Genomic DNA, 22,222 nt, shown 5'->3' on the forward strand with positions numbered 1-22,222 from the left:
GTTTCATGGATTATTCCCAAAGACTGAGCAAACGAGTTGAATCCAAAAGATTCATACTCTCGGCCTCTATCACTCCTATACCTTTTAATCTTTTTACCGAATTAATTTTCAACTTCAAGAAGGAATTATTTAAATTTTTCAAAAGATCACTTTTATTTTTCAACAAGTATACATAAGTGTATTTTGAAAAATCATCAATAAAAGTGATAAAATATCTATTTCCACCACGTGTTAAAATTCCTCCAAATTCACATAAATCAGTGTGAATTAATTCTAACAATTCAGTATTTCTCACCACACTTTTATGAGGCCTTTTAGTTATTTTTGCTTGACTGCAAACTTCACATTTCTCAAATTTATTTGTTAGTTTGGAAATTAATCCTAAACTATTCATGACTCCCACATATCGACTATTAATATGACATAGACGAGCATGCCAAAAATTCATAGAAGACATCATGTAAGCTGAAACATGTGCTTTCTTATTATCAACATTTAATTTAAACATTCCATCATAGGCATACCATTTTCCCACAAATATGCATTTTTTAATGATTACATATTGGTCAGATTCAATAGTCTGCTTGAAACCAGCTTTGTTGAGCAAATAACTTGACATCAAATTTTTCTTCATGGACGGTGTGTACAACACATCTTTTAAAATAAACACACGTCCAGAGGTAAAATTCAGCTCAACATCCCCATACCCGAGCATCTTGGTTAAACTTGAGTCACCAAGCATAACAGTCTTCTCCTCATTAAAAGAAGTGAAATCTTTGAACCAATCTTTATCATAGCAGACATGCCTATTGGCACCAGAGTCTGCCCACCACCCTTCTACAGATTGAACCATAAAAATATCTGTGATCTTAGCCACAAATTGTTTCTCGATAATAATAGCTTGTGGTCAAGACTGTTGTTTTCGAAATTTACAAATTCGAGCAATATGCCCACTTTTGCCACACACAAAACATGTCACATTTGTCAGATCTTGTGAAAGGGGTTCTTGGTTCCATTTCTTTTACCTCGGGTAGTTTTTATTTTGTGGCCTTCCAGTATTTTTTCAAATTTTCTTAACTGGCTTCAAGCGACTATTTTTATGAAATTGACCTTTAAGTAAAGTATTTCCAGAAGTTAAATTTACCTTTGCAGTGGAATGCTCTTGTGTTATAAGCGCATCTTGTCCTCGTGCTTCCTTCTCCACCCGAATCCGTGTGATTAGAGTCTCCAAGGACGTCTCTTTTTGCTTGTGACGCATTGACTTCTGGAATTCCCTCCAAGATGATGGAAGTTTGTCAACAATACCTGCTACAACAAGATTGTCTCCAATTTTGATACCTTCAGATCTAACTTCAGCCACTAGCATCTGAAAATCTTGAACTTGTTCCACCACTGATTTTCCATCTATCATTTGATAGCGGAAAAAACGACTTGCAGCATATTTTTTAGCTCATGCATCTTTAGTGTCATATTTGTTCTGTAAGTCTTTCCAAATTTTCTTGGCAGTGGTGTAAGTAGTATCATAATAATCATAAAATTGATTTGAAAGACAATTCAAAAGATAGTAATGACATTTATATTCATCTGTGTTATATTTTTCGATTTTTTCAAGATGAGCAGCATACTCCTCGTCGGTCATCTCTTCAGTGGGGACTTTGTTCGGATTTTTCTCAGTCAGGATATACGCCACCTTGAGGAGACTGAGGTAGAAAAACACCTTGCCTTTCCATCTCTTAAAATGAGCTCCTTTGAACCGGAAGGGCTTGTTAAGATCACCGGTATTCTCGTTAGGCTTCTCCAGTACTGGCTCCATGAACTTTTGCTATTTGAATCTTCTTAAAATTGTTGGTGATAATTACAAATAAAACACTACAAAATACAAATAATAGAAATTACAATAATTATTGAAAGAGCTGAGGCGCGAAAAATTCGCTCTCTTTAAGAAGATTCAAGCCCTCTGCGGTTAGACAAAGCCTCACACCGGTGCAGCAGAAAAAACCTTGACTTGTCCCCCCAGGATACAACAGCCCGACTAAGTCGTATGGTTCACCAATACTGCACAATTGGTTGAACCCAAAACTTTATCACACACACCCTTTTTATTTGCCTGATAATCGCACTCAAGACATAACTACACAACCAAAACTTCTTCTCTCGTATGTTTTAAGATATGACATAAGTTCAATATATATAGAAAGGAAACTTAATAGGCAAGGTTCTTAGTGGATAAGATAACAAGAGACTTGACCAAGACCTTAGAAGCTTATCTAGGAAGACTTGGAATGGATAAGTCTTCGCAAACCTTATCTTGGAAGATTTTGATGGATAGGAATGGGGAGACTAGGAAGACTTGAAAGGATAAGACATGAAGAAAACCAATAACACATTATAAATTTTCCTAGTCTTCCCAAGACTTATCCATTTTAAATTTTTCTAGATAAGCTTTCAAAATCTTGGTCAAGCCTCTTGTTATTTTATACACCAAGAACCTTACCTATTAAGTTTCTTTTCTATATATATATATATTGAGCTTATATCCTATCTTAGAACATCCGAGAGAAGAAATTTTGATTGTGTTGTTATGTCTTGAGTGAGATTATCAGGCAAATAAAAATGGTGTGTGTGATAAAATTTTGGATTCAACCAATTGTGTAGTATTGGTGAACCATACGACTTAGTCGAACTGTTGTATCTTGGAGGGACAAGTCAAGGTTTTTTCTGCCTCACCGGTGTGTGCAGAGGGCTTGAATCTCCTTAAAAAAAAACGAATTTCCCGCGCCTCAGCCCTTTCAATAATTATTGTAATTTCTATTATTTATATTTTCTAGTGTTTTATTTGTAATTATCACTAATTTAAATAAATAAATAAATAAATAATAATAATAAAAAAAAAAAAAAAAGAAGAAGAAGTAGCTCTGGTGGATTGCAAGAGTACACTCTGTTCCGAAAATTGCAAGAGATCCGAGTCTGAGAAGAGAGACATCTGGGGAGAGAGAGAGATCTGTGACGGTAGCACCGTCAGCGGCGCAGAGTGGACGGCGGAGGAGCACACCCGCCACGACGACCGGAGTTCTGCCATCAAATTCGCCGTCGCTGGTGATGGCGGTAGCTGTGGTGGATCGTGTGCGTAGTACGACGGCGGACGAATCTCATCGAGGATGATGTCGGAAAGGAGTAGAGGAAGCTAAGAATGAGAGAGTGGGAAGATTTGTCTAAGATCGCCATTGTTGGAGAGAGGTATCGGTTGGGAGGGTTAGGGATTGAGATTGTTGATAGAGAGAGAGAGTAGTTTCATCTCCTCTTCTTCTTCTACTGTTGACTCTCTCAACACAGATCATCGGCGCTGCTGTAACTGAGATCGACGGCGACGGCGATCTTGTCGCTGAGAGCAGAGAGAGGAAAGAGAACGTACCCTAGCTAACTGATACAGAGAGAGAGAGAAAAAATGTGGATTGGTAATAAGAAGAAGCGTGACTCCACCGACAGGCTAATTTAATCATTTTACAAAGGATGTCCTTATGATATAATGAAAAAGCGCATGGACCATCAGACCCAAAAAATTTAAATTTAAGCATATTTTAGAAAGTGACCTTTTAATTTTTAACTCAATTTCTATTCCGACAATGCTACGTAGCTCAAATTTTGTGGCTCAAAAGTGGCTCAAATGGCCAAAACGACGTCGTTTTGAATACAGAACAACATAAAAATGGCCAAAACGACGTCGTTTTGGCCATTTGAGCCACTTTTGAGCCACAAAATTTGAGCTACGAGACATTTTCCTTTCTATTCTCATAAAAAAAAATAAAAAAAAATATCTTCCCAAAACACCCTCTAGACTTTTCGTCCGAACGTGCTAATAATTGACATTATAAATTGTTTTACCTATTTGAAATTATTTTGTAAAAGACCGACTGCACTGTAAATTTCCCTTTATTATAAGGCATATATATTGAAATCTTTTTTTAAGCCTAAAGATGTGTATAAATTTATGTCTGTCTATTTTATCATTAGATTTTAATTACAAATTTATAATATATTTCATGTTTATTGATTTAGCCCATATGTGTATTTATTGCGTGTATAAAAGAATCTTAAATACAAATACATAAGATTCATAATCTTTTTACGTGTATATCTAAAGAAAAAATGAGTGATCTATTTTAAAAAATACATATATCATTTATTATTTTAGAAACAAAACACTAAAACAAAAATACTACAATTATCATATCAACTTAATTTTTTTATAAATAATATACACAAGCAAAATAAATTGTTCATATTATCACAAAAATAAGACTTTTACTAAGCCCCACGAATTAAAATAATTCTTTTAAATTCAAATTTAAACTTTGCAGTCCAACCAAAATAAAAAAAAACAATGTGCCTTATTTTAGTGAGAAAATTCATTCAATTTGTGGATCACAAAACATATGAAGGGATATACCTATGCCTTGACCAATTCTCAAAATATATATATATATATATATATATGTATAGAAGTCAAAATTTTATATTTTTTTCATAAATATCTATTTAACTAAAAAAAATAGTATATTAATTTTTTTATTTCACAAAAAAAATTAAAATATCAAGAAACCATTACAGAACCCAAATAAAATATCAAGAAACCTAACAACCCCATGCCATGGTTGGGCCACTTCATTTCATTCCAAATTCATTTCATTTTCATTTCTATCCAATATCATTCCAACAAATCAAACTTCCCTTAAAAGTTTAGAAATTATTTGGAAATTAACAAAGGGGTTGGTGTTTCCGTAAAGGGCAAGCAAAGGCAGGAAAATTATCTGAAAATTTACAATAGGTTACCCATATAATTTCTGTTCATGCAATGCAATATAAAAGGGTGCATTCCAAAGTATGTTATGAATAAATTTTAACCATTTATTTGTTATATTAAACTCTTAAATAGTATAAGATCTATGTCCACACTGGATTCAGTTTGAATTTGTCATAGGAGACTTGATGCAGACAAGACTACCCATCAATGCTCCAACTCTTCTGAGTAAGTTCATAAATTAATTTCTAGGCAATTCATAAACCTAACAACCCCATGCCATGGTTGGGCCACTTCATTTCATTCCAGATTCATTTCGATTTCATTTCTATCCAATATCATTCCAGCAAGTCAAACTCCCCTTAAAAGTTTAGAAATTATCTGGAAATTTACAAGGGGGTTGGTGTTTCCATAAAGGGCAAGCAAAGGCAGGGAAATTATCTGAAAATTTACAATAGGTTACCCATATAATTTCTGTTCATGAAATGCAATATAAAAGGGTGAATTCCAAAGTATGTTATGAATAAATCTTAACCATTTATTTGTTATATTAAACTCTTAAATAGTATAATATCTATGTTCACACTGGATTTAGTTGATCTCTTATTGAATTTGTCATAGGAGACTTGGGCCTAGTTTGGAAAGACTAAATAAGTGTGCTTTTTGACTTTTTTTGTATTATGTGTAGAAAAAGTAGAGAGGAGATGTTGATTGATGTGACCCAAAAAAGATAAAAAGATGAAATAAGTGCACTTTTTTCTTTGTAGCCAAACTTGGCCTTGATGCAGACAAGACTACCCATCAATGCTCCAACTCTTTTGCGTAAGTTCATAAATTAATTTCTAGGCAATTCATAAACCTAACAACCCCATGCCATGGTTGGGCCACTTCATTTCATTACAGATTCATTTCAATTTCATTTCTATCCAATATCATTCCAGCAAATCAAACTCTCTTTAAAAGTTTAGAAATTATCTGGAAATTTACAAAGGGGTTGGTGTTTCCATAAAGGGCAAGCAAAGGCAGGGAAATTATCTGAAAATTTACAATAGGTTACCCACATAATTTCTGTTCATGCAATGCAATATAAAAGGGTGCATTCCAAAGTATGTTATGAATAAATCTTAACCATTTATTTGTTATATTAAACTCTTAAATAGTATAATATCTATGTCCACACTGGATTCAATTGATCTCTTATGGAATTTGTCATAGGAGACCTGATGCAGACAAGACTAGCCATCAATGCTCCAACTCTTCTGAGTAAGTTCATAAATTAATTTCTAGGCAATTCATAAACCTAACAACCCCATGCCATGGTTGGGCCACTTCATTTCATTCTAGATTCATTTCAATTTCATTTCTATCCAATATCATTCCAGCAAATCAAACTCCCCTTAAAAGTTTAGAAATTATCTAGAAATTTACAAAGGGGTTGGTGTTTCCGTAAAGGGCAAGCACAGGCAGGGAAATTTTCTGAAAATTTGCAAGAGGTTACCCATATAATTTATGTTCGTGTAATGCAACATAAAAGGGTGTATTCCAAAGTATGTTATGAATAAATTTTAACCATTTATTTGTTATGTTAAACTCTTAAATAATATAATATCTGTGCCCACACTAGATTCAGTTGATCTCTTATTGAATTTTTCATAGGAAACTTGATGCAAACAAGACTAGCCATCAATGCTAGTAAGTTCATAAATTAATTTCTAGGCAATTGACAAACCTAACAACCCCATGCCATGGTTGGGCCACTTCATTTCATTCCAGATTCATTTCCATTTCATTTCTATCCAATATGATTCCAGCAAATCAAACCCCCCTTACAAGTTTGGAAATTATCTGGAAATTTACAAAGGGGTTGGTGTTTCCATAAAGGGCAAGCAAAGGTAGGGAAATAATCTGGAAATTTACAAGTGATTACCCACATAATTTATGTTCATGCAGTGCAACATAAAAGAGTGCATTCCAAAGTATGCTACGAATTAATCTTAATCATTTATTTGTTATGTTAAACTCTTGAATAGTATAATATCAGTGTCCACACTGGATTCAGTTGATCTCTTATTGAATTTGTCAAAGGAGACTTGATGCAGACAAGACTAGCCACCAATGCTCCGACTATTTTGAGTACGTTCATAAATTAATTTCTAGGCAATTCATAAACCTAACAACCCCATGCCATGGTTGGGCCACTTCATTTCATTCCAGATTCATTTCGATTTCATTTCTATCCAATTTCATTCCAGCAAATCAAACTCCCCTTAAAAGTTCAGAAATTATCTGGAAATTTACAAGGGGGTTGGTGTTTCCGTAAAGGGCAAGCAAAGGCAAGGAAATTATCTGAAAATTTACAATAGATTACCCATATAATTTCTGTTCATGAAATGCAATATAAAAGGGTGCTTTCCAAAGTATGTTATGAATAAATCTTAACCATTTATTTGTTATATTAAACTCTTAAATAGTATAATATCTATGTCCACACTGGATTCAGTTGATCTCTTATTGAATTTGTCATAGGAGACTTGATGCAGACAAGACTAGCCATCAATGCTCCAACTCTTCTGAGTAAGTTCATAAATTAATTTCTAGGCAATTCATAAACCTAACAACCCCATGCCATGGTTGGGCCACTTCATTTCATTACAGATTCATTTCAATTTCATTTCTATCCAATATCATTCCAGCAAATCAAACTCCCCTTAAAAGTTTAGAAATTATCTGAAAATTTACAAACGGGTTGGTGTTTCTATAAAGGGCAAGCAAAGGCAGGGAAATTTTCTGAAAATTTACAAGAGGTTACCCACATAATTTCTGTTCATGCAATGCAACATAAAAGGGTGCATTCCAAAGTATGCTATGAATAAATCTTAACCATTTATTTGTTATATTAAACTCTTAAATAGTATAATATCTGTACCCACACTGGATGCAGTTGATCACTTATTGAATTTGTCATAGGAGACTTGATGCAAACAAGACTAGCCACCAATGCTAGTAAGTTCATAAATTAATTTCTAGGCAATTGACAAACCTAACAACCCCATGCCATGGTTGGGCCACTTCATTTCATTTCAGATTCATTTCGATTTCATTTCTATCCAATATCATTCTAGCAAATCATACTCCCCTTAAAAGTTTAGAAATTATCCGGAAATTTACAAAGGGGTTGGTGTTTTCGTAAAGGGCAAGCAAAGGCAAGGAAATTATCTGGAAATTTACAAGAGGTTACCTATATAATTTCTGTTTATGCAATGCAACATAAAAGAGTGCATTCCAAAGTATGCTATGAATAAATCTTAATCATTTATTTCCTATGTTAAACTCTTAAATAGTATAATATCTGTGTCCACACTGAATTCAATTGATCTCTTATTGAATTTGTCAAAAGAGACTTGATGCAGACAAGACTACCCATCAATGCTCCGACCCTTCTGAGTAAGTTCATAAATTAATTTCTAGGCAATTGACAAACCTAACAACCCCATGCCATGGTTGGGCCACTTCATTTCATTCCAGATTCATTTCAATTTCATTTCTATTCAATATCATTCCAGCAAACCAAAAGGCCCGTTTGGTAGAACTATGGGAAAGTGATTATAATTTATAGTCTAACAGCTTATAACTTATAGTTGTGAACAAAAGCTGATTTTTGACTTATAAATTAAGCTTCTCCTCCCCCACTCAAAGAATAAGTTGATTTTTAACTTACAAAAAGTTACAAGCTGTATTGTTAAGTTGAATCAAACACATCAAAATAGCTTAAATTAAGTTAAAAACTGAAATAAGCTGAAAATAAGCCCTACCAAACAGGGCCAAACTCTCCTTAAAAGTTTGGAAATTATCTGGAAATTTACAAAAGGTTGGTGTTTTCGTAAAGGGCAAACAAAGGCAGGGAAATTATCTGGAAATTTACAAGAGGTTACCCACATAATTTATGTTCATGCAATGCAACATAAAAGGTGCATTCCAAAGTATGTTACGAATAAATCTTAACCATTTATTTGTTAGGTTAAACTCTTAAATAGTATAATATATGTGTCCACACCGGATTTAGTTGATCTCTTATTGAATTTGTCATAGGATTCAAATTGATTTATAATGAAATCATATTCAGATTACACTAGATCTTAAATGAATAGGATTCGTTGCCACACCTATGGCTAGAGCTATTTGTTTGTAGTTTTGTGGCGTGAGTTCAAGTCACATAAATAAATTTATTGACAAAATAGTGTAAAATTCACTACCTATCTCTCCCAAACTATTTTATAAGTGAGAGTCTTGTGTGCTGTATCACTATTTTTATTTTTATTTTTGAGATTTGTTAGAAGCCCAGCTTATTTTCATTTTAAGGCATCAAGCATCTTTTTAGGACTATATCTGAGACAAAGTGTTAAGGGATCCTCTTACCAGACTCAAAGTCTAGGTTTTGAGTCTCATCCCAAAAAACTGAAATCATGGATTCATCATGTAATGCTAGGGATCATGAAAAAAAGATCATGAAGATGATCATGAAAAAAATTTCACCCTTATATTACACATATAATAAAACATCACACTCTAATCAAATAATGAAAAATCTTCATAAAGCATTTCATGATATATTTTTCATGAACCCTAATATTATTCATTTGTCATTTGCTCAAGCAGACATTAAGATTTGAATCCCATCAACTATATGAAAAAAAAAAGGTCATACCTAAATTACCCATCTAAATACAAAAAAAAGTAAAATAAAATAAACACATGTATTGCACATGTATTGTATTTTTCTTTATTTATTGTTCATCCAAATAAAATGGTGATAAATCATGATCTTCTCTTTTTCTCACAAAGGGTCACCATCATAGTGTTTTTCTAAGGTTGTGTTTGGATTTGAATTTGTGGAGGCAAATGAAAATGAAAATGAAAATAAATTTGTTAAAATATATATATATATATATATATATATATATATTTCATTTATTTATATTTTTACAAATTTAAAATTTAAACATAACATCAAGAAACAGTCTAATTTAAAAGCAGGCAACCACATAATTTATGTTCATACAAGATAATCGTGACATGGAACTAAACTTGACAGAGAGTGTATCCAAAAGATTAATTACATAACAAACTTGAGATGAACTTTTAATATGAGCAGTCTGTTTCAATCCATCTTGCTTAACACGGTAAGATAGCAGATAATTAATTGTAACCCAGGAAAAAAAAAAGATTTATTGAAAAAAAAACAATATGCTGTATTTTATTGAGAAAATCATTAAATTTTTGTGGATCACAAAGCATGTGTAGGAAAATATCTTCCATTTACCTTGACAAAGTCAATAGAACCAAAACGAACTAGGTCTAGACTAGTTGGTCACCATACTTTTTTTTTGAGCTTAATTTCAAGGAGGTCATGGGTTCAATTCTCCTTGAGAGGTTGAATTAAGGGAGTACATTTGTCAAGGGTGAGAAGATTTTTTTCTATAGGTGCTAATGTAACAACTAATAACTAACTAACATTTGCCGATAAAATAAAATAAAAAAAAAAAAGTCGATAGAACCAAGTCTTGATGCAGATAAGTCACCAAAGACCTGACTTTTGACTTGTAGAATAATTTCTCTAGTCTGGAACTGCAATTATAAATTAAAATCTGTAGACATTGTTAACCAGCATTGCACATTATCACTCCAGCAGTTGTCAAAGTTGTTTGGACAACATGTTCTGGAGCACCCGAAGAACGTATCTTATCAGGCCCATCTTCTTCTTCCTCCATCATCTTATTCTCACCACAGCCAATAGCTCACCCACCCCTTATTATTACCCGGTAGATGACATTGCAGTCAACTGCGGCTCCTTTGGCAACTCAATCGCACTAGATGGCCGTGAGTGGACTGGAGATACCGGGTCACAATCTACTTTTTCGCGGCATCCAAATGAAAAATCAGTAACCTCACAAGTTCTCCAATCCCTTTCTGTCGATCCTATCCCCTACTTGACCGTTCGGATATCTCACTCTCGGTTTGCCTATACATTCCAAGTCAGTCCAGGCCAAAAGTTCATCCGCCTGCACTTCTATCCAGCTTTATACCCTGGTTTTGAAAGGTCTAAGGCCTTCTTTACTGTTAAAGCTGGAGCTTACACCCTTCTCAGCAACTTCAGCGCTTCCCTTACTGCTGATGAGTTGGGCTTGAAATCTTTCGCTAAAGAGTTCTGTGTGAATATCGAAGAAAATCAAGCACTCAGCATAACTCTCTCCATCGCCAAGCAGCACTTCTGATAGCATATATGCTTTTGTCAACGGGATAGAGATCACCTCTATGCCAACCGGTCTTTATTACACTCCTGATGGCAATCCAGGTGCTCATGTTGTCGGCCAGAAACACCGGTTCCACATTGATAACAGCACTGCACTTGAGTTGGTTCAGCGCTTGAATATTGGGGGGAGCTCCATTTTATCAGTAGAAGATTGGGGCATGTTTCGCGGGTGGTCTCGGGACTTCAATTACTTGCTAGAATCGGGTGTTTCACCAGTTACTACATCCATTCCAATCAAATACACAAACATCCCAACATATGCTGCACCACAGAAAGTTTATCAAACAGCTTGGTCAATGGATCCAAACAGGCAAGCAAATAAGATGTGCAGTCTTACATGGAAATTACCAGTGGATGTGGGATTCAGGTATTTGGTTAGGCTTCATTTTTGTGAGCTTGATTACGGGATAAAAGAGAGTGGCCAAAGGGAGTTTGGTATCTATATAAATAATAAGACCGCTGAGGCTCGTGCAGACCTGATCAAATGGAGTGGTGGAAATGGTGTTGCAGTGTATAGGGACTACGTGGTGATGGTGGACGGCAATAGAGTGGAAGGCAAGCGTGACCTGCTTATAGCTCTACAACCTCACTACTATGAGTCAAGGAGTAGATATAATATTGGTGCAGTCCTAAACGGGTTAGAAGTGTTCAAGTTGAGTAACCCTGACAACAGTCTCGCTGGTCAGAATCCCGAACCTGTCGCACATTCTGCTAGATCTACTACTCCAATGCTACAGAAGTTACTGTCACCATTTCGTAATGGGAATGCAATTGTAAGTGGTCTGATAATTTTGATCACTTCACTGAATATCATTGTTTTCCAATTACGTCTTTGGGCAGAGAATGTTGGCCAAGAAGACAAAACAGCATCATCGACATCGGAGGAATTATGCCGCCGTTTTTCACTTGCTGAGATACAATTGGCCACCAACGACTTTGATGATGCATTGACCATTGGGGATGGTGGATTTGGTAAGGTGTACAAGGGATTGATTGACAAAGGGGCCACTGTTGTAGCTGTGAAGCGCTTGAAGTCAATGTCCAAGCAAGGGGCTGAGGAGTTCTGGACGGAGATTAAGATGCTCTCTGATCTCCGGCACACTCATCTTGTCGCTCTAATTGGTTATTGTAATGATGGTCAGGAGATGATCCTTGTTTATGAATATATGGTCCATGGAAGCCTAGCTGATCATCTGCACAAAATCAGTAGAAATAGAATTTCTCCTCTACCCTGGGAGCAACGACTCAACATTTGTGTTGGAGCTGCACATGGATTGGATTACCTTCATACTGGTGCCCAGCATAGAGTCATACACCGCGATGTGAAAACCTCAAACATTCTATTGGACGAGAATTGGGAAGCTAAAATTTCAGATTTTGGATTGTCCAAAATGAGCGGCAACAACACAAACCAGTCAAGCACCTATGTTGTTACAGACGTTAAAGGCACATTAGGGTATTTAGATGCTGAGTATTTCTTGACCCATAGACTGACCCAGAAGTCAGACGTGTATGCCTTTGGCGTGGTGTTGTTCGAAGTGCTCAGTGGGAGGCCTGCGGTGGATAAAAGATTTGAGGGAGAGGAACGCAGCCTAGCACTTTAGGCCCAACGCTGCATCAAAGAGGGAAAACTTGATCAGATGATTGACCCCAGTATAAAGAGGCAAATTTCGCCACATTGCTTGAAGGTCGTTGCGGAAGTTGCTATCAGATGCCTACATAATTGTCCTAATGAACGACCTAGAATGTCGGACGTGGTACAGAGGCTTGAGTTTGCATTAGCATCACAAGATCAGAGCGCATATGTAAAAATTTATGTATTATTGATTGATGTTTATTGTTGTATAGATATTTATTACAATGATTCATGATTCCTATATATAGAAGAGGGTGAGTGTGTAGTAGGTAAGGAGTAGGTGAAGTGGAGGTGGTAGTGGTGTAGTGGGTTAGGTTTAGTGGAGTAGGTGAGGTGGTAGTGGTGTAGTGGGTTAGGTTTAGTGGAGTAGGTTTAAGTGGGTGAAGTAGGTGGAGAGTAGGTGGATTTTAACAGCCCCCGCAAACTCAAGGGAGATAGGAACTAACCAACTTGAGTTTGGAGAAAGTAACAAAACAAGAAAATACATAAAAATAAAAGAGGATAAGAGACACTGTATGGTCGTGTCAGACCATTGGTGAAGACACTGGATGGTGGTGTCATAACGTTGTAGAGGACACTGTATGGGGGTGTCATAACCATGTAGAGGACACTGTATGGTGGTGTCATAACGGTGTAGAGGACACTGGATGGCGGTGTCAGACCGATGTAGAAGACAGTTTATGGGGTCATGTCGGACCGTTGTAGCAGACAATGTTGTGACAGTTGTTGTGACAGTTTACAGAGTCTTGCTGGACCCTTGTAGAAACTAACCGGAATCAATGTCGGGACAGTTTACAGAGTCTTGTCGGACCCATAAAGGAGCTAACCGGAATCAATGTCGGGACAGTTTATAGAGTCTTGTCGGACCCATAAAGGAGCTAACCGGAATTAATGTCGGGACAGTTTACAGAGTCTTGTCGGACCCATAAAGGAGCTAACCGGAATCAATGTCGAGACAGTTTACAGAGTCTTGTCGGACCCATGAAGGAGCTAACTGGAATCAATGTCGGGACAGTTTACAGAGTCTTGTCGGACCCTTAAAAAGTCGCACCCTCAAAAGGTGTGCCCAATCTTTCAAAAGGCGTGCCATCAAAATGCGTGCCCAATCCATAAAAAGACGTGCCATCAAAATGCGTGCCCAATCCATAAAAAGACATGCCATCAAAAGTTGCGCCCTCAAAAGGCGCGCCCACTTCATCAAAAGTCGTGCCCGACAGAAAGCGTCGGGCCATCAAAAGGTGAGCCGGAGACGCGGCGAGGCACGTGAGCGACAGAGTGGCGTGTCGGCCGCGTCGTCAGTGTCGATATAAACCAATGCGGAGGCTGTGCTTGAGGCAGAAGCGAAGACAAAAAAAACCTGGGAAAAAACTTCTGAAAAAACTCTTTATTTTCTGAGAGAGATATTCGTTTTTCTGAGAGATTGCCTCTAAGAGCTGCAAATCTTGAAACACTCCCCTTCCGAACATTATCAGTCTGAAATTGCTATTTCGCTGAAACACTCAACAACCCAAAAAACATGGCCTCTTCTTCCCGTTCAGCTACCCAGAATATGGCCTCTTCATCCCGTGGTCTACTCACTCTCTTTCCCGACCTCAACGAGTCAACAAGAGAGATAACTGGTGCGGAGGCCCGTGAACCTCAACCAAACACCTCTGGTTTTGCTCCGTTGAACTTTCCGATGCGGTCGGTGGAGCAAAGAATGGCAGTGCAGTCGGATGTGGAGGCCAATCAGTATACATTGAAGTCATGTGTGGAAACCATGACTGCGGTTACAAATTTGTCGAACCGGCTGCAGAGTAGGACAAATGAGGTGCAGCAGTTAAACGCCCAACTGGCTCTGCTCCAACGCATGTATAAGGATGCGCGAGCAGAGTTAAGTGTGCTAAAGGCGGAAAATAAGGAGCTGAAGCGGAAGGCCACCGTGATGTTCCGATTTGAAGGTCCACCGTATGCTGTAGTGGAGGAGCAGGGAGGAGGCAACTTGCTTGGTGGTCTAGGAAGCACGGAGGCAACACCGGCAAGGACCACCCAGGACGGAGGCAAGAAGAAAAGACCGGCGGCTGAGTAGAGAAGAAAAATCTCACTGTGGGTGTGGTAGTTTTGTTTTTGTTTGTGTGGGTTTTTTTTTTTTTTTTTTTTTTTTTTTGATGTAAAAGTGTGATCGGGGTTGATCCCCTGATATGAATAAAATGACAAGGTTGTGGAATGTTGTTGGTGTTATTTTGTGGTGTTGTTTTGTTTAATAAGAAAAATAAAATAAAAGAAAATAATGGATAAAGAAAATAGAGAAAAATATTTGTGGATGGGTGATAAGAAAAAACAGCAGTGTGATTTTTTTTTTTTTTTTTTTTTTTGGTGGAATATAAAATAAATAATAATAAGAGAATGGAAAACGGGTGATGCTTACTAACAAGGGATAGGGAAAATATATTATAATAAAATATATATATATATTAAAATAAAAGAAAAGGGTGAAAGAACGTGGATGAAATAAATTAAGAGAAAGGAGAGATATGATTAAAGTGGGTGCATGATGATGATGTTGGGTCCATGGAGAGAGAGGGATGTCCAAGAAGCTTGTGCTTTTGATAGTTACACATTACCCAAGCTGTATGTGAAGATGCATGTTACTGTCTTACACTTCTGCAGGCTTGGTATTCTTTGTGGGGCACTTGAAACACGTGACATTGAAAATTGTATTCGAAAATGATGACATCTCCAACATGAAACGTCTTGGAAGCAGCCCAGGCCTTGTAATCAATATTCCCAATGATGGTTCAACCAGCGGAGTCCCCAACCTTGTACACTGCTGCCATTGAAACCTTCAAGCCAGCAAACATGGCTACCAACAACAGAGCCACAGCTCTATACCCCACACCTTGTACACTGCTGCCATTGAAACCTTCAAGCCAGCAAACATGGCTACCAACAACAGAGCCACAGCTCTACACCCTACACCCAAATCCATGGCTAAGAGAGAGAGAGCAAATCGGAAAAAAAAAAAAAACAGCAGTGACGAGCAGAAAAGCAGCGCCAGAAACGCCAACACTGACGACGAGTAAGAGTACAACCACGGATATGTGAGAGGCGAGGTGAACGGCGATAGAGGCTAGACGATGATGCGGGTGCCGCCGCCGACATAGCGGAGGAGGGGTGTAAGAAAATGTTGAAGAAGTCAAGGTATGTGTAGAAAATAAGCGGAATAGGTTGAGGTCCGGCGGGCGGCCAAGGCGAGGTTGCCGCCCGCCGGTGAAGCGAGAAATACTAAGGTCTTAACCTTGCTCTGATACCATGTAAAAATTTATGTATTATTGATTGATGTTTATTGTTGTATAGATATTTATTACAATGATTCATGATTCCTATATATAGAAGAGGGTGAGTGTGTAGTAGGTAAGGAGTAGGTGAAGTGCAGGTGGTAGTGGTGTAGTGGGTTAGGTTTAGTGGAGTAGGTTTAAGTGGGTGAAGTAGGTGGAGAGTAGGTGGATTTTAACATTCTTCTACTGATACAGAGGGCGAGCAGAGAGAGGAGGAGATGATTAATTTTAGTATGGTTGTCAACATGTCGATTAATAGGCTTACAGAGGAGGAGAAGAAGGAACAAGAGGAAGAGGTTGTTGATATTAGTGGGCCTGACAAGAAGCATGTTGATGAGATTATACAATTGATTAGTACTCGGCAACCTACAGGCTCCCCTGTATCTGTGCAGGAAAATATAGCTGATACGCCCAAGGAAAGAACCAACAAGAAAACTATAACCAAGGTGGTTCAAAGTATTGCTAAAGGTATGGATCTTCGGAGGAGAAAGACAAAGCCCAAAGATTCTAGCAGTGGATCATCAAGGTGGTGGAGTAGAGCCAGGTCAACAACTGAAGCAAAACCCTCAGTATCTCCAGAGAGCTCGCACTATGAAAAACCTTTACCAGCACTGCCAGACAGTCCGCGCAATGAACCACCACTACCTGTACTTCACTGTCGCCGTTTCAACCTCACCGAGATTCGAGCAGCCACAAATAACTTTCACCGTGATCTCGTCATCCAGTATGGTGGTCCTGGTGGTGAGATTTTCAGAGGCTATATTGACGATGGAAAACTTCAGGTTGCCATCGAAAGGTGTACGAAAGAGTCGGAGAACAAGTTTCACGAAGAGGTTGAGGTGCGCTCTCGGCTCCATTACCTCCATATAGTTTCTTTCATTGGATACTGTGATGATTGTGATGAAACAATCCTCGTATATGAATATGTGCCAAAGGGGAACCTCACTAATCACCTCTACGGAGGGGAAAAAGATCCTCTTCCATGGAAAAAGAGACTTGAGATCTCTATTGGTGCTGCACGAGGACTACAATACCTCCATACTAGTTCTCAAGAGCCAATCATCCATGGCAACCTGATGTCGACCAACATTTTGTTGGATGAGAAATGGGTTGCCAAAGTTTCAGGTTTGAAGGTGTCCAAGTCCGACACTAACAACATGACACGGACTATTGTCACTACAGTTGTCATGCAGACTCTCGGATACATGGATCCTCAGTACTTACTAAGTGGACGCCTAACGACCAAATCTGATGTGTACTCGTTTGGTGTAGTGTTGCTGGAAGTACTTTGTGCTAGGGAACCACTGTGTCCTCATCTAAATAGGGATCAAGAGAATCTAGTGCACTGGTTTAAAAGTTGCATTCAGAAGAAAAAAATTGAACGGATCATTGATACATATCTGATAGGAAACATAGCACCTAAATGTTTGAGGGAATTTGTCAGGATTGTAGAGAGATGCTTGCTTTTTCGGGGAGTTGAGAGGCCGCTGATGGATGATGTGGTGACGAGCCTGCAGCTTGCATTGCAGTTGCAGGAAACAGCAGGGGATGATATCAATTTTGGAAAGCCTGACGATCCTCCTGAAAAATTCCATAAAGCTGCCATTTGTGCTTACAAGAAGGTTTTGTTTCATGCCTCAAATCAAGTTTAGATTTCACTTGGTTGATATAAAATTTGGATAACAAATTAGAATTTCATAAACAAATCATAACTTTGTTACTACTTTTGAAACAGGATATTTATTTTACATGTTTTTTTCTTTTTGAGAGATTATATTCCCACACTGATGGACGAAATAATTATCTTACAAAATAATGCTGAACAACATTAAATCAAGGGTATAGTAATACTGATAATTGGGATGCTACAAGGATTCGTAGTCCTAGGACTATTAGTCATGGAATGCTAATCGAACCTAAACCAGTCCGTCCAAACAAACATGGCCTAATAGTAATAACAACAAAAGATAATACATTCAAGCTACTTGAACTGTTTCATCCCTTTTTCTAGACTAATATAGTTGACTTGGGTTAAACAAACACCTTTTGTCATCCAATAGTTCTCCAAATGTCGTAACACCATTTCTGGAGGTGAGAAGTGCCTTTATTTTTCATAAAAGAAGCCTCTTGATATGTTAGAGCATCAAATCTGGCTAAGGAAGCTCCTACAAAATTTGGAGCCACAGCTTGTAAGCATCAGTTGTTCTCCTCCACAGCTCCAAGCGTCACCTTTTTGCCATTGGTCTCATCCTTTTGTAAGGTTCGATAAAAAATAATGTGGATTTACATAGAAGCCAAAAAAGGTTGCTCAGGTAACCATAATTAGAGACCACAATTGGAATACCAGTAGTGGGTAAGAGTTTCAAGCTATAATGTGACAGTCATTGTGGAGGAAGCTTTAACACTCATAGAAAAGCGTTGATAGGAAAAAGTTTAGGTCTAGCTAATCTATTCATTCAAGCCAACTCTGAGGCTGTAGTCCGAGGGGTTGCGCTAGACCGGTGGTCCTGCAGAGTGCTTTTGGCTCATATAACCCTCCCCCTGAGTTGCTATCTGTTTTGAAATCAAGATTCATCTGAGCAGAATGAGCTATGGAAATACCTGTCTTGTTGTGTTTGTTTTGCTTTCTTGTGCTATGGACCTTTTGGTTGTTTTTCATTTTCAGTGTTTTCACATGTGTGTTTTCTGCTTGCATTAGCTACCAAAAAGAGATTAGGATATTAGGATGTTAAGTATGAATGTTCTCTTGTATTTCTAATTAAGTTTTTAATTGCCTTCCAAAAAGGTTCTGGCTTCCGTCATTCCTCAATCTTGTTATTGTGGCTAAAAGTTGTCAATTGGCATCTTCCGAAATAGCCATCAATTTTAGCCTCCTAAATGGTTCAAGCTCTAATGCTGATGAATGCGGATAGTAGGGGTTATCCTCACATGGTTGATGTTTAGTTCTAGGCTGGGAAGGAAGCACAGATACAGTACGAGAAAGGGCTTATAATTTGAATTTCGTAGTTTGTATACTAAATTATGGTCATTTTGATTTGGATACAAAAAAATTCTGATTGAAGGGTTTAGTGAAAAGGCACTCTGTATAAGGGCCTCAATTAATAACATAAAGAAAGAGACACAATGTATTACATAGATATGTCCATATATCAATTTCATTATATAAAGCGTACACCTAATTTGGTGTGAATGCTACCACAATTTCTTTTATTTCCAGAATGCTCTTCACACCCCTCTAATAACTATTAAACAATTTATTTTTCACTCATCAAAACAGCTCAAAACTACTAAACATTTTCCTTATTCATCAAATTGTCCAAAAATTTAAATGTAAAATTACAAAAACTTCTTTGCTCCAGCCACTAGTCATATATATATATACACACACAGCTGCATGAAGGAAATGAATATTACAAAAGCAAATATACATTTATATGTAAACCTAATCCCGGGGGGGGGGGGGGGGGAGAGAGAGAGAGTTTCAGAGAGATTGTGAAATTGAGAGAGAACATTTTGTCTAGGTTCGTCTAAGCATTGATGGGGATCGAACAGCGATCAGATTTATAAAATAATGCCTCAGCCTTGGTTGTTTGAAATCCATTGATTTTGAACTGTTGGAATCCCTGAAAGAATTTAACGGGATTTTAAATCCTTAAGCTTATTGATTATCCAAACATGTTGTGTGATTTGGACTACATGTTTAAAATCCACAAACCCAAACACAATCTCAATCTTACACTTACATAAAACTGAAATCTTGCAGAAACTGCGAAGATGGAGAGAGAGAGAGAGAGAGAGAGAGATGGGACTGACCTTTGAATCTTCGACTCAAATTGAAGAGAACTAACGCCTGCGTCTGTGTTTGGTTGACGATTTGGAAAGGATTTTAATCAAGGAGATTGAAAAGATTGTGAAGTTAATTAAAATATAAATGTATTTTATTTATATATTTATATTCTTTTAAAAAAAAAAAAAATCAAATTTCTAAACAAACACAACCTAAATTAATCCAATTTTTCACTTCCGATCTCCACAATTATTTTGGGAGAGAATCCCAATCAACCCTAATGGCATGGAATGTATAGGAATGTAACACGGCGATAATTAATCTCGAGACACATCATATTTTATAGGAAGCTTTTTTGATAAATCCATTTTCTAAGAGCTTTATTCCATCCAATCCATATTCTTTTTTACTATTCCATTAGGTCCAATTTGAGATAAGAATACCAAAATACCCTTTTCACCTACTTATGTTCCATTTAGTTCACATTATTTTCTTATATTTCAATAAGTCCTATGGGTGACATAATTACCAAAATACCCTTAATGTGAATGTTCACACCGTCAACGTAAATGTTCATATCGTCAATGTGTAGGGGCCCGGCCCATGTCGATCCTCGTGGGTGCCCGGAAAAATTCGAGTCGGGCCGGGCCGGCCCACAGGCCAAAAAAATAGGCCCGGCTCGGCCTGTTGATAATATGAATATTTACATTGACAAGTTAACATTCACATTGATAGGAGTGTAAAATTGGCCTGCAGCCCGTGGGCGGCCCGAAACCAGCCCGCCGCCCGAGGCGGGCCCGGACCAGCCCGTTCACAATGTGAATATTCACATTGACATATTAACATTAACAATAACATTGACAAGAGTGTAAAATTGGCCCATGACCCGTGGGCAGCCCGAAGCCCGGACCCGGGTCGGGGCGGGCCCGGCCCGGCCCGGCCTGTTGACAATGTGAATATTCACATTGATATGTTAACATTCACATTGATAGGAGCGTAAAATTAGCCCGCGGCATGTGGCCGGCCCGAAACCCGCCCGCGACTCGTGGGCTGCCCTAGGCGGGCCCGGCCCGACCCATTGATGATGTGAATATTCACATTGACATGTTAACATTCACATTGATAAGAGTATAAAATTAGCCCGCGCCCCGTGGGTGCTCGAAACTAGCCCACGGCCCGTGGGCAGCCCGGGATGGGCTCGGCCCGGCCTGTTGACAATGTGAATATTCACATTGACATGTTAACATTCACATTGATAAGAGTGTAAAATTGACTCGCGTCCCATGGGCGGCACGAAGCCCGTGGACGGCGCGGGGCGAGCCCGGTCCGGCCTGTTGACAATGTGAATATTCACATTGACATATTAACATTCACATTGATAGGAGTGTAAAATTGGCCCGTGGCTCGTGGGCGGCCCGAAACCCGCCCGCTGCCCAGGGCGGGCTCGGCCCGGCTCGTTGACAATGTGAATATTCACATTGACATATTAACATTAACATTGATAAGAGTGTAAAATTGGCCCGTGACCCGTGAGCAGCCCGAAGCCCGGCCCCGGGCCGGGCGGGCCCGGCCCGTTGACAACGTGAATATTCACATTGACATATTAACATTCACATTGATAAGAGTGTAACATTAGCCCGTGCCCCGTGGCTGCCCGAAATACGCCCACGGCCCGTGGGCGACCCGAGGCGGGCCCGGCCCGGCCTGTTGACAATGTGAATATTCACATTGACATGTTAACATTCACATTGATAAGAGTGTAAAATTGACTCGCGTCCCACGGGCGGCCTGAAGCCCGTGGGCAGCCCGGGTTTGGGTCCGGGCCTACCCCGGACCGCGGGCGAGCTTCGGGCGGCGGACAAATTTTACACTCCTATCAATGTTAATGGTAACATGTCAATGTGAATATTCATATTGTCACGGGTCGGGCCAAGCCTGCCTCGGGCTGCGATCAGGCTTCGAGCCGCCCACCAGCTGCGGGCCAATTTTACACTCCTATCAATGTGAATGTTAACATGTCAATGTGAATATTCACATTGCCAACGAGCCGGGCCCGCCCCGGCCTTAGGTCAGGCTTCGGGCTGCACACGGGTCACAGGTCAATTGTACACACTTATCAATGTGAATGTTAACATGTCAATGTGAATATTCACATTGTCAACAGGCCGTGCCGGGCCCCCCCGGGCCATCCACGGGCCGTGGGCAGGTTTCGGGCAGCCACGGGGCGCAGGCTAATTTTACACTCCTATCAATGTGCATGTTAACATGTCAATATGAATATTTACATTGTCACGAGTCGGGCCAAGCCCGTCTCGGGCTGCGGTCAGGCTTCGGGCCGCCCACGGGCTGTGTGCCAATTTTACACTCTTATCAA

The 22,222-nt window shown here is 38.7% G+C and overlaps 2 protein-coding genes and 1 long non-coding RNA gene across 4 annotated transcripts; 1 reads left to right on the forward strand and 2 right to left on the reverse strand.

Moving 5' to 3' along the window:
* Positions 1 to 461: 461 nt before the first annotated feature.
* Positions 462 to 2,006, reverse strand: LOC114311284 (uncharacterized). Its single transcript, XM_028257403.2, has 3 exons — positions 1,691 to 2,006; positions 1,145 to 1,305; positions 462 to 837 (listed from the first exon to the last, which is right to left on the reverse strand). Exons 1-3 carry the CDS (start codon positions 1,728 to 1,730, stop codon positions 721 to 723), a joined length of 318 nt encoding a protein of 105 aa, XP_028113204.2. The 5' UTR covers positions 1,731 to 2,006; the 3' UTR covers positions 462 to 720.
* An 8,019-nt stretch (positions 2,007 to 10,025) lies between these two features.
* Positions 10,026 to 20,111, reverse strand: LOC145789872 (uncharacterized). 2 transcript variants are annotated; one of them, XR_014328308.1, is made up of 3 exons: positions 19,875 to 20,104; positions 15,623 to 19,684; positions 10,026 to 15,542 (listed from the first exon to the last, which is right to left on the reverse strand). It is a non-coding gene; the product is annotated as an uncharacterized LOC145789872 (long non-coding RNA). The 2 variants fall into 2 exon arrangements; XR_014328307.1 differs by having other exon boundaries at positions 10,344 to 19,684; positions 19,875 to 20,111.
* LOC114286778 (receptor-like protein kinase FERONIA) lies at positions 11,111 to 17,830 on the forward strand. The gene is given in 2 exon segments (XM_028229993.2): positions 11,111 to 12,911; positions 16,239 to 17,830. Coding segments are annotated over 2 exon segments (3,276 nt in total). The 3' UTR covers positions 17,714 to 17,830.
* Positions 20,112 to 22,222: the final 2,111 nt, after the last annotated feature.

Source organism: Camellia sinensis, chromosome 4 (genome assembly GCF_055761805.1).
Source record: "Camellia sinensis isolate YWXY chromosome 4, ASM5576180v1, whole genome shotgun sequence".
Lineage (NCBI taxonomy): Eukaryota > Viridiplantae > Streptophyta > Magnoliopsida > Ericales > Theaceae > Camellia > Camellia sinensis.